Source organism: Somniosus microcephalus, unplaced genomic scaffold (assembly GCF_052327205.1).
Source record: "Somniosus microcephalus isolate GS21.2 unplaced genomic scaffold, FLI_Smic_1.0 unresolved_chr3, whole genome shotgun sequence".
NCBI lineage: Eukaryota > Metazoa > Chordata > Chondrichthyes > Squaliformes > Somniosidae > Somniosus > Somniosus microcephalus.
Window position 1 is genome coordinate 70,192,804 of NW_028225181.1, and position 13,507 is coordinate 70,206,310.

Here is a 13,507-nt window from a genome sequence, read left to right on the forward strand (position 1 = left end):
GAGGTAAGTAGCACTGAGTCCAGTTCTACGGAGTATTGCTTCTACAGAGGACTGAACTTGGGAATTGGGTGAGTGAGTGAATTCGGTGAGGTGGGGGTAAGAGGTGCTGCTTGATGCATTAAAAAATATAGAAACAACTAGGGTTTAATTAGGACTGTAGGCTAAGTTACAGTAAAGACCTAATGCATATAACTACATTTAATAAATTAAACAAGGTTATTACCAAGATTAAAAACTATTGATAGACAATTGAGTATTTCAAAACTTGAAAACCTAATTAGTTAAATAAAATACAATAGAGATGGCAGGGCAGGTGATGTGTTGCATAGAGTCATAGAGGCACAGAAGGAGGCCATTCAGCCCATCGAGTCCGTGCCGGCTCTCTGTAGAGCAATCCAGTCAGTCCCATTCCCCCGCTCTATCCCCGTAGCCCTGCAAGTTTATTTCCCTCAAGTGCCTAGCCAGTCTCCCCTTGAAAACATTGAGTGTCTCCACTTCCACCACTTCTGTCGGCAGCGAGTTCCAGGTCATCCCCACTCACTCTGTAAATAGTTTTCACTTACATCCCCCCTGTATCTCTTGCCCAAAACCTTAAATCTGGGTCCCCTAGTCCTTGTACCATCAACTAGTGGGAACAGCCTTTCCCCGTCTAGCCTATCCAAACCTGTCATAATCTTATACACCTCTGTCAAATCACACCTCAATCTCCTTTGCCCTAATGAAAACAAATCCAGCTTCTCCAACCTGTCCTTGTAGCTTAGATCCCCCATCCCCGGAACCATTCTGGTAAATCTCCTCTGCACCCTCTCAAGGGCCTTCACATCCTTCCTAAAGTGTGGTGACCAGAAGTGTCTGCAACTCGAGGAACTTCAGCTCAGAGTTAGAGTCATAGAGTTATACAGCACAGAAAGGGGCCCTTCGGCCCATCATGTCCGTGCCGGCCATCAAGCCCTATCTATTCTAATCCCATTTTCCAGCACTTGGTCCATAGCCTTGTATGCTATGGTGTTTCAAGTGCTCATCTAAATGCTTCTTGAATGTTATGAGGGTTCCTGCCTCTACCACCCTTTCCGGCAGTGAGTTCCAGATTCCAACCATCCTCTGGGTGAAAAAGTTTTTCCTCAAATCCCCTCTAAACCTCCTGCCCCTTACCTTGAAACTATGCCCCCTGGTTATTGACCCCTCTACTAAGGGGAAAAGTTCCTTTCTATCTACCCTATCTATGCCCCTCACAAATTTGTACACCTCAATCAGGTCCCCCCTCAGCCTTCTATGCTCTAAGGAAAACAACCCCAGCCTGTCCAGTCTCTCTTCATAGCTGAAGCGCTCCATCCCAGGTAACACCCTGGTGAATCTCCTCTGCACCCTCTCCAATGCAATCACATCCTTCCTATGGTGTGGCAACCAGAACTGCACACAGCATTCCAGCTGTAGCCTAACTAGCATTTTGTACAGCTCCATCATAACCTCCCTGCTCTTATATTCTATGCCCCGGCAAATGAAGGCAAGTATCCCATATGCCTTCTTCACCACCTTATCTACTTGTCCTGCTGCCTTCAGGGATCTATGTACATGCACACCAAGGTCCCTCTGATCCTCTGTCCTTCCTAGGATCCTACCATTCATTGTGTATTCCCTTGCCTTGTTAGTCCTCCCAAAATGCATCACCTCACACTTTTCAGGGTCAAAGTCCATTTGCCACTGTTGGGCCCATCTGACCAACCCGTCTATATCGTCCTGTAGCCTGAGGCTTCCCTCCTTGCTATTTACCACTCTAATTTTCATATCATCTGCGAACTTACTGATCATACCTCCTACATTCATATCTAAATCATTAATGTACACTACAAACAGCAAGGGACCCAGCACCGATCCCTGTGGTACACCACTGGACACAGGCTTCCAGTCACAAAAACAACCTTCGACCATCACCCTCTGCCCCCTGCCACTAAGCCAATTTTGGATCCAATGTGCCAAATTGCCCTGGATCCCATGGGCTCTTACATTCTTGACCAGTCTCCCATGCAGGACTTTGTCAAAAGCCTTACTGAAGCCCATATAGACTACATCAACTGCACTACCCTCATCCACACACCTAGTCACCCCCTTGAAAAATTCAATCAAATTGGTTAGACATTATCTCCCCCTGACAAAGCCATGCTGACTATCCTTGATTAATCCTTGCCTGTCCAAGTGGAGACTAATTCTGTCCCTCAGAATTTTTTCCAATAATTTCCCTACCACTAATGTTAGGCTCACTGGCTTGTTATTATCTGGTTTATTCCTACTACCCTTCTTGAATAATGGTACTATGTTAGCTGTCCTCCAGTCCTCTGGCACCTCCCCTGTGGCCAGAGAGGTTCTGAAAATTTGTGTCAGAGCCCCTGCAATCTCCTCCCTTGCCTCACACAGCAGCCTGGGATACGTTTCATCTAGGCCTGGGGATTTATCTACTTTTAAGCCTGCTAAAACCGCTAGTTCCTCCTCCCTCTCAATACTAATTTGTTCAAGTATATCAGAATCCCACTGCCTGATTTCTACGCCTACATCGCCCTTCTCCATAGTGGACACGGAGGCAAAATATTCATTTAAAACCTCACCCACATCTTCCGGCTCTACACACAGATTGCCACTTTGGTCCCTAATGGGCCCTACTCTTTCCCTGGTTATCCTCTTGCCCTTAATATACTTATAAAACACCTTGGGATTTTTCTTTATTGTGCCCGCCAGTGTTTTTGCATGCCCCCTCTTTGCTCTCCTAATTTCTTTTTCACGTACCCCCCTGCACTTTCTGTACTCCTCTAGAGCTTCCACTGTTTTTAGTCCTTTGTATCTGCCAAAAGCCTCCTTTTTTTTTCTAATCCATTCTTGTATATCTCTTGATATCCAGGGTTCCCTGTGCATGTTGGTCCCACCCTTGACCGTTACGGGAGCATGTTGGCGTTGTACTCTCTCTATTTCCTTTCTGAAAGACTCCCACTGCTCTGATGTGGATTTTCCTTCAAATAGCTTATCCCAATCCACTTTGGCCAGATCCTGCCTTACTGCATATATTTTTGGTCTCCTTATTTAAGGAAGGGTATACTTGCATTGGAGGCAGTTCAGAGAAGGTTCAGTAGGTTAATTCTGGAGATGAAAGGGTTGTCTTATGAGGAAAGGTTGAGCAGGTTGGGCCTATACTCATTGGAGTTTAGAAGAATGAGAGGTGATCTTATTGAAACATGCAAGATTCTGAAGGGGCTTGACAGGGTAGATGCTGAGAGGATGTTTCCCCTCGTGGGGGAATCTAGAACTAGGGGGCATAATTTCAAAATAAGGGGGCACCCTTTTAAATCGGAAATGAGGAGGAATTTCTTCTCTCAGAGGGTCGTGAATCTTTGGAATTCTCTTCCCCAGAGAGCTGTGGAGGCTGGGTCATTGAGTGTGTTTAAGGTGGAAATAGACAGATTTTTTAACGATAAGGGAGTCGAGGGTTCTGGGGAGCAGGCAGGGAAGTGGAGTTGAGGCCAAGATCAGATCAGCCATGATCTTATTGAATGGCGGAGCAGGCTCGAAGGGCCACATGACCTTCTCCTGCATCTTACGTTCTTATGTTCTTATGAACTCCTATTTCTTAGCATGAAATTTAATTTGACATCTACCCGCCCCATATACAAACCTGTGTATTCACACTGAAGTCAATTACAGTCCTCTTCACAGGTGGCCATGCTCCCTATTTCAGCCTCATCTGGTGAATTTGACCTTGTGCCCCATAAACACAAGACCAGCTCATTCAGTTATATTGAGAAGAGCAATGGTGCCAACACTGATCCTGGGGGACACCGCTGTTTACATCCCTCCAGTCTGAAGAACAGCCATTAACCACTACTCTCTGTTTTCTGCCCTTTACCCAACTTCCTATCCACGCTGCCCCCTCCCTTTAATACCGTGAGCCTTAATTTGATCAACAAGCCTCCTGTCCAGCACCTTATCAAACACCTTTTGACAATCCATCTACACAACATCCACTGCATTTCCTCCCTCACTACACTGTGTTATTTCCTGAAATAATCCCTGCTGTCTGTCCTGAATGAATCCATTTCACTACCAAATGTTGCGATGTTTGCTCCACACCACGGGGTTTCATCTGTTTAAAGCCACAACAGAAAGGGCCAGTTTTCTCCTGGAGTTTGAGAGAAATCAGGTTTGAAAATGATGCAGAGTTTCAGCCAATGAGGGAGCTCCAGGCTGAGCCTCGCCCACTGGGTGCCGCAAGCCCTGCCCCTCACACTCCGATTGGTTGGAGGACTCGCCGCCCGCTCGGTCCTCCAGCCCCGCCCCGCTCTTTCTATTGGTCCGGAGCTCCCGTCAATCACCCGGGCAGTGTGAGCTGAGCATGCGCGGGTGGCGGTGGCGACTGTGGGTGAAGCAGCAGGTGAGAGATGGGTGGAGGGAGGATGCAAAACAGGACTAATGCTGCCGAGCTCAGCGCTCCATGTCTCTCCAGTGGCTGAAGGGTCTGTAACCCTGTCAGGGGCGCCCCTGCCACAGGACTCAATATCCACCCCCTCCACTACTGGTGCACTGTGTCTGCAGTATGTACGGTCTACAAGATGACCACGGTCAGGCCGTGTAGAGTCAAGGGCCAGGCAGCAGAATGGATGGAAAGATCGCAACAAACGTCCCTTAACTCCAACCCTCTGATTTCTGTTTTGTAGCCAGCTTTTCATCCATTCTGCTGCCTGGCTCTTCACTCCACACGGCCTGACCTTGGTCATCTTGTCAATCTTACAAACTGTTTTTGGATAGCAAGCTGGTCACAAAACAGAAAACAGAGACTGGAGGTTGGGAGTAGCTACTCAGACTGGCAAAAGGTGGGAAGTGGTGTTCCACAGGGATCGGTGCTGGGATCACTGTTGTTCATAAACGATTTGGACTCGGGAATCAGAAGTACAATTTTAAAGTTTGTCGATAACACCAAATTGGGAGGTAGAGTTAATACTGAGGAAGACAAAATGCCAGAAGACATTAATAAATTTCAGAATGGGCGTGTAATTGGCAAATGAATTTCACTGTAGATCAGTGTGAGGGTGTGTGTTAATGAATTTCACTATAGAGTCATAGAGTCATAGAGTCATAGAGTAATACAGCACGGATAGAGGCCCTTTGGCCCATCGTGTCCGCGCCGGCCATCAAGCCCTGTCTAATCTAATCCCATATTCCAGCATTTGGCCCGTAGCCTTGTATGCTATGGCATTTCAAGTGCACATCCAAATGCTTCTTAAATGTTGTGAGGGTTTCTGCCTCCACAACCCTTTCAGGCAGTGAGTTCCAGACTCCAACCACCCTCTGGGTGAAAAAGTTCTTTCTCAAATCCCCTCTAAACCTCCCGCCCTTTACCTTGAATCTATGCCCCCTAGTTATTGACCCCTCTACTAAGGGAAAAAGCTCCTCAGCATCCATCCTATCTAAGCCCCTCATAATTTTGTACACCTCAATCATGTCCCCCCTCAGCCTCCTCAGCTCCAAGGAAAACAAACCCAACCTGCCCAGTCTCTCTTCATAGCTGAAGCGCTCCAGCCCTGGTAACATCCTGGTGAACCTCCTCTGCACCCTCTCTAAAGCGATCACATCCTTCCTGTAGTGTGGCGACCAGAACTGCACACAATATTCCAGCTGTGGCCTAACCAGTGTTTTATACAGCTCCATCATAACCTCCTTGCTCTTATATTCAATGCCTCAGCTAATGAAGGCAAGTATCCCATATGCCTTTTTTACCACCTTATCCACCTGTTCCGCCGCCTTCAGGGATCTGTGTACTTGCACACCCAGATCCCTCTGACCCTCCGTCTTGCCTAGGGTCTTTCCATTCATTGTGTATTCCTTTGCCTTGTTAGTCCCCCCAAAGTGCATCACCTCGCACTTTTCCGGGTTAAATTCCATTTGCCACTGTTCCGCCCATCTGACCAACCCATCTATATCGTCCTGCAGACTGAGGCTACCCTCCTCGCTATTTACCACCCTACCAATTTTTGTATCATCCGCGAACTTACTGATCATACCCTTTACATTTATATCCAAGTCATTAATGTAGACCACAAACAGCAAGGGACCCAGCACCGATCCCTGTGGTACCCCACTGGCCACAGGCTTCCAGTCACAAAAACAACCTTCGACCATCTCCCTCTGCCTTCTGCCACTAAGCCAGTTTTGTATCCAATGTGCCAAGGCACCCTGGATTCCATGGGCTCTTACCTTCTTGACCAGTCTCCTGTGCGGGACTTTATCGAAGGCCTTACTGAAATCCATGTATACCACATCCACTGCGTTACCCTCATCCACACACCTAGTCACCCCCTCAAAAAATTCAATCAAATTAGTCAGACATGATCTTCCCTTGACAAAGCCATGTTGACTATCCCTGATTAATCCTTGCCTCTCCAAGTGGAGACAAATTTTGTCCCTCAGGATTTTTTCCAATAATTTTCCTACCACTGATGTTAGGCTCACTGGCCTGTAGTTCCCCGGTTTTTCCCTACTACCCTTCTTGAATAATGGTACTACATTAGCGGTTCTCCAGTCCTCTGGCACATCCCCTGTGGCCAGAGAGGTCCTGAATATATGTGTTAGAGCCCCCGCAATCTCCTCCTTTGCCTCACACAGCAGCCTGGGATACATTTCATCCGGGCCTGGGGATTTATCCATTTTTAGGCCAGCTAAAACCGCCAATACCTCCTCCCGCTCGATGTTAATATGTTCGAGCATATCACAGTCCCCCCGCCCTATTTCTATGTCTACATCGTCCTTCTCCATAGTGAAAACAGATGCAAAAAATTCATTTAGAACCCCTCCTACATCTTCCGGCTCCACACACAGATTGCCACTTTTGTCCCTAATGGGCCCTATTTTTTCCCTAGTTATCCTCTTACCCTTAATATACTTATAAAACATCTTCGGATTTTCCTTTATTTTGCTTGCCAGTGTTATTTCATGGCCCCTCCTTGATCTCCTAATTTCTTTTTTAAGTATCCCCCTGCACTTTTTGTACTCCTCTAGGGCTTCCTCCGTCTTTAGCCTTTTGTATCTACCAAAAGCCCTCCTTTTTTTCCTAATCCATTCTCGTATATCCCCTGACATCCAAGGTTCCCTGTGGTTTTTGGAACCACCCTTGACCTTTACGGGAACATGTTGCCATTGTATGATCTCAATCTCCCTTCTGAAAGCCTCCCATTGCTCCGATGCGGATTTTCCTACAAGTAGCTGATCCCAGTCCATTTTGGCCAGATCCTGCCTTATCCTATTAAAATCGGCCTTCCCCCAATTTAGAACCTTTATTTCCGGCCCATCCCTGTCCTTTTCCATGGCCACCTTAAATCTTACCATATTATGGTCACTATCACCAAAGTGCTCACCTACTAGCACTTTTTCCACTTGGCCGGCCACATTCCCTAGAATTAGGTCCAGTACCGCCCCCTCTCTTGTCGGACTTTCTACATGCTGGCTCAAAAAGCTCTCCTGGATGCACTTTAAGAATTCTACACCCTCTGAGCCTTTCACACTCTGACTATCCCAGTTAATATTGGGGAAGTTGAAATCCCCCATTATTATTACCCTATTATTTGCACATTTCTCTGAGATTTGCCTACATATCTGTTCCTCTATCTCCCCCTGACTGTTTGGAGGCCTATAGTACACTCCCAGCAAAGTGCTTGCCCCCTTTTTGTTTTTAAGCTCCACCCATATGGCCTCATTAGAGGACCCTGCTAATATATCATCCCTCCTTACTGCAGTAATTGACTCCTTAATTAATATTGCGACACCCCCTCCTCTTATACCTCCCCCTCTGTCTCGCCTGAAGATTCTGTACCCCGGAATATTGAGCTGCCAGTCTTGCCCTTCCCTCAACCATGTCTCCGTGATAGCAACAATATCATACTCCCATGTGTTTATCAACACCTTCAGTTCATCCACCTTATTCGCAAGACTCCTTGCATTAAAATAGATGCCATCCAGCCTTGCCCTTATATATTTGCCCTGTCTACCAAGCTGACTTGTTTTTTTCTCTATAATTGGCAGCACATCCCCCCCTATTTCAGCTCCCCTCTGTATCCCATCCCCCTGCCAAGTTAGTTTAAACCCCCCCCAACAGTGCTAGCAAACCTCCCCGCAAGGATATTTGTCCCGCTCTGGTTCAGGTGCAACCCGTCCGACTTGTACAAGTCCCACCTTTCCCAGAAGCAGGCCCAGTGATCCAGGAAAGTAAAACCCTCCCCCCTACACCAACTCTTTAGCCACGCATTCATCTGCTCTATCCTCCCATTCCTATACTTACTAGCACGTGGCACTGGGAGTAATCCAGAGATTACAACCTTTGAGGTCCTGCTCTTTAATCTGTTACCTAGCTCCCTAAATTCTTGATGCAGGACCTCATCCCTCTTTTTACCTATGTCGTTGGTACCAATGTGGACCACGACCATTGGCTGTTCACCCTCCCCCTCCAGAATGTGAGGCGGTGTGTTAATGAATTTCGCTGTAGACCAGGGTGAGGTGGTGTGTTAATGAATGTCACTATAGATCAGTGTGAGGTGGTGTGTTAATGAATTTCACTATAGATCAGTGAGGTGGTGTGTTAATGAATGTCACTATAGATCAGTGTGAAGTGGTGTGTTAATGAATTTCACTATAGCTCAGGGTGAGGTGGTGTGTTAATTAATTTCACTATAGATCAGTGTGAGGTGGTGTGTTAATGAATTTCACTATAGATCAGTGAGGTGGTGTGTTAATGAATTTCACTATAGATCAGTGTGAGGTGGTGTGTTAATGAATTTCACTGTAGGTCAGTGTGAGGTGGTGTGTATTGTTGGGAAGAATAAGGAGGCCACTCACTACTTGGACAAGGGGGTGAAATTGGGTTGCTTTGTGCCTCCCACGATATTCAGCGGGAGGTTAGTGGCGGCGGTAGCCGCTAGCGCCCCGCGGAACTGCACCGCCGGCAATGACCTCATCACCACGCGCAGCACCCCGGCTGCAACCTTCGGTTGCGACCGCTGACCTATCGCCGGCCGATATGTCCGACAGGGTCAGGGGTCGTTTCTACAGCTGCGGCGATGCCACTTAAAGGGCTGTTGTCGGGTGGCAACTTTTTATTTTGGCTGACTGCCAGCACCTGCCCCCTTCCCCTTTCTTCTTCGGGGTGTCGGCCGCGATCGCACAGCCCGGCGCTCTTCTTGATCTGACACCTCGCTCCCTGGTGGTCCAGCAGGGCCCCAGTGTGCACAGTGCTAGGCTCCTCCCCGTTAATCAGGGAGGGAGGTCTGCTATGACGCGGTGCTATGTGCCGACGGGCGTGGCGCTGTTACACGAAGTGCCGTGAAATTCACTGGTAGCGCCTCAAGAGGGAGGGGAGCGCTTCCAGTAGCACCCTGCCTCCGGTGCTACCACTGAATTTAATGCACAGGGGCGCTAACATTTTCGGGGGGCTAAAATTAGCCCCGGTGACGTTAGTGACCCAAAGGGGGTGCCACCGAATTTCCCCCTAAGAGTCTAAATGGGCTAGAGGAGCAGAGGGATCCAGGGACACAGATACACAAATCACTAAAAGTAGCGACACATGTTAATAAGGCCATTAAAAAAAGCACTGGGGTACATTCCTAAAGGAGCCTTCTGTTCCGTGCCTAGGAGCTCTGAACCATGGCAGAGAGTGGCTGGGACACATTTCTCACACAGCTCGAGATTAACCCTCATGGGGACTTTGCTGTCAGTGAAGAGAGAGAAGAAAGACCAAAGCGCCGTTTGCCCCTCTCAGTGTGGCCCTGAAGGACTGTGTCCAGGCTGGAGTTCTGTTCCCGTCGTATGATCCTCCCCCAGATTGTACTTTGAGCTCCAGCCAGGTGATGCTAAACACTCAGGTGGGAAAGACAAAAATCTACAACAATGTGTTTAAAAGAAAGTTGATTTATTGAACATAATATCCAGAATATTAAACTCCAGCCCAGTTCCCAGAGTTATTATCAGCAGAAACAATCCCCAATGTCAGAATGAACATGGTTCAGTCCTGGATGTGATTAACAGCAGCAACAGCAGAATCCACCCCCTGCAGTCACTTGTGAACTCGCTGGTGTTTCAGCAGGTTGGATGACTGAGTGAATCCCTTCCCACACACGGAGCAGGTGAACGGCCTCTCCCCAGTGTGAGTGCGCTGGTGTACAAGGAGGTCAGATGCTCGCCTGAACCCAGTGCCACAGTGAGAGCACCTGAAAGGTCTCTCGTCAGTGTGAACTCGCTGGTGTCTCAGCAGGTGGGATGACTCAGTGAATCCCTTCCCACACTCAGAGCAGGTGAATGGCCTCTCCCCAGTGTGAACGCGCTGGTGTCTCAGCAGGTTGGATGACTGAGTGAATCCCTTCCCACACACGGAGCAGGTGAACGGCCTCTCCCCAGTGTGAGTGCGCTGGTGTATAGTGAGCTCAGATGACTGCCTGAACCCAGTCCCGCAGTGAGAGCACCTGAGCCGTCTCTCGTCAGTGTGAACACGTTGATGGCATGTCAGTTCCCAGGAACTTTTATAGCACTTCCCACAGTCCGAGCATTTAAAAGGTCTCTCGTCAGTGTGAACTCGTTGGTGTGTCAGCAGGTTGGATGACTGAGTGAATCCCTTCCCACACACGGAGCAGGTGAATGGCCTCTCCCCAGTGTGAACTCGCTGGTGTCTCAGTAGGGTGGCTGACTGAGTGAATCCCTTCCCACACACAGGGCAGGTGAACGGTCTCTCCCCAGTGTGAGTGTGCTGGTGTGTCTGCAGGTCAGATGACCGAGTGAATTCCTTCCCACACTCAGAGCAGGTGAACGGTCTCTCGCCAGTGTGAACTCGCTGGTGTCTCAGTAGGGTGGCTGACTGAGTGAATCCCTTCCCACAGACAGCGCAGGTGAACGGCCTCTCCCCGGTGTGAACTCGCTGGTGTCCCAGTAGGGTGCCTGACTGAGTGAATCCCTTCCCACACTCAGAGCAGGTGAATGGCCTCTCCCCGGTGTGAATGCGCTTGTGTCTCGATAGGCCAGAGGGTTGGCTGAAGCCTCGTCCACACACAGAACACGTGTACGGTTTCTCCCCGCTGTGAACGGTGCTTTTTGCTTCCATGTTCAGAGGCCGTTGATATTCAGATCTGATGAGTCGAGTGACTCTGTCATATCTTGAAGTGATGTTTGGTTTGAGTTTCCAGTCTGCAAATCGTCCCCTTCCAGTGCCCTGTAAAATTAATTTAAAACAGGGAGCGTGAGAGACAACCCACAAGAAAACAAAGGCAGGTTGTGAAATTGAGCTCAATGAATCTGGTCAATTGTGAGGCTGGCACTAAAAAAAAGTGACCATGAAAGCTGCCGGATTGTCATAAAAACCCAACTGGTTCACTAATGTCCTTCAGGGAAGGGAATCTGCCACCTGGTCTGGGCCTACACACAACGCTGGCCTCTATGGGAGGAGAGAGAGAGAGAGGTGGGAGGGGGCAAAGGAAAGGAGCTTTATACATCTGCAATTCGACCAGAACTTTGACAGAACCTCCCAAACCCACAACCTCCAGCACCTAGGACAAGGGCAGAAGGTGCATGGGAGCACCATCACCTCCAAGTTCCCCTCCAAGTCACACATCATCCTGACTTAGACATATTCATCATTACTGGGTCAAAATCCTGGAACTCCTTACCAAACAACATTGTGGGAGTACCTTCACCACACGGACTGCAGCGGTTCAAGGCGGCGACTCACCACCCCTTTCTCAATCGGCAACTGGGGATTGGCAATATTTGGTGCTCTTGCGAGCGACACCCACATTGCAAGAATGAATTAAAAGAAATCTGTATATGTAAAATGGATTAAAAGCCTGTACAGAAATACTTCTTCCTAAAACAATACTCTTTTACATTGTGCGGACAGTGTCTGTGTAACAACCTAATCTCCCCCAAAATCCACCTCCCTTGACAGTCTCACATTGGAAATTGTTGGGTCCTCCTGGGCTCAGAAGTACTGGGGGTTAAACCCAGCAGCTTCTCCACAATCTCCACTCCAGCTCAAACTGAAGCAACAAACAGACCTACACAGGCGGCCAGGGACCTACCTTCCGCCAGCCTGCAATAAATCTCTTCCCGACAGCTGCTGACTAATGGCGGCCGCAGCACCCACAATTCCCCGCGCCCCAGAAACCACTCTATCCAATGCACTGATTTACCCGCTGAGAGTGCGCATGCTCCCCGGGGCCGCGGGCCATTCTGGGAGCCTGGCTCCTGTCCTTTTCCCCGAGTCGGACTCAGTGGAACCGGCTGAAGAAACCGGGAAGCGGTGGCTCGGATGGGGGAGGCGCTGCACCCTGGGTTTCCTGGTGTCGGGGCCCTGGCTGCACGTCCGCCGGGCCCAGCTGCTCTGATTCTGATCGAGTTTTTTGATGAGGTAACAGAGGGTTGATTGATGAAGGGAACGCGGTAGACATGGTGTACATGGATTTCCAAAAGGCGTTCGACAAGTGCCACATAACAGGCTTGCCAGCAAAGTTGAAGGGCATGGAATAAAAGGGACAGTGGCAGCATGGATACGAAATTGGCAAAGTGACAGAAAACAGAGAGTAGTGGTGAACGGTTGTTTTTCCAGACTGGAGGAAGGTCTACAGTGGTGTTCCCCAGGGGTCGGTACTAGGACCACTGCTTTTCTTGATATATATTAATGATTTAGACTTGGGTGTAGAGGGCAGTTTCAAAATATGCAGATGACACAAAACTTGGAAGTATAGTGAACAGTGAGGAGGATAGTGATAGACTTCAAGAGGACATAGACATGCTGGTGGAATGGGCGGACACATGGGAGATCAAATTTAACGCAGAAAAGTGTGAAGTGATACATTTTGGTAGGAAGAATGAGGAGAGGCAATATAAACTAAAGGGTATAACTCTAAAATGTGTGCATGAACAGAGAGACCTGGGGGTATGTGTGCACAAATCATTGAAGGAGGCAGGGCAGGTTGAGCAAGTGGTTAAAAAAGCGTGCGGGATCCTGGGCTTAATAAATAGAGGCATAGAGTCCAAAAGCAAGGAAGTTATGATGAACCTTTATAAAACACTGGTTCGGCCTCAACTGGAGTATTGTGTCCAATTCTGGGCCCCGCACTTTATGAAGGATGTGAAGGCCGTAGAGATGGTGCAGAAAAGATTTACAAGAATGGTTCCAGGGATGAGGGACTTCAGTTACATGGATAGACTGGAGAAGCTGAGGTTGTTCTCCTTAGAGCAGAGAAGGTTGGGAGGAGATTTGATAGAGGTGTTCAAAATCACGAGGGGTCAGGACAGAGTAGATTGAGAGAAACTGTTTGGTGGAAGGGTCGAGAACCGGAGGACACAGATTTAAGGTGATTGGCAGAAGAACCAAAGGCGACATGAGGAAAAACTTCTTTACTCAGCGAGTGGTTAGGATCTGGAATGCACTGCCTGAGAGGGAGGTGGAGGCAGATTCAATCACGGCTTTCAAAAGGGAATTGGATAAGTGCCT

General features: G+C 48.5%; 2 protein-coding genes across 2 annotated transcripts in view; both read right to left on the reverse strand.

Moving 5' to 3' along the window:
- Positions 1-13,507, reverse strand: part of LOC147091915 (uncharacterized) — a 290,506-nt gene that overhangs the window by 266,530 nt on the left and 10,469 nt on the right. The gene's annotated exons all lie outside the window — the stretch shown is intronic.
- LOC147091921 (uncharacterized) overlaps positions 9,918-13,507 on the reverse strand; it is a 113,774-nt gene continuing 110,184 nt past the window's right edge. Inside the window, exon 4 of the mRNA XM_085976639.1 lies at positions 9,918-11,224. Coding sequence (XP_085832765.1) covers positions 10,079-11,224 — 1,146 coding nt within the window. The 3' untranslated portion in view covers positions 9,918-10,078. The remainder of the gene's footprint in view (positions 11,225-13,507) is intronic.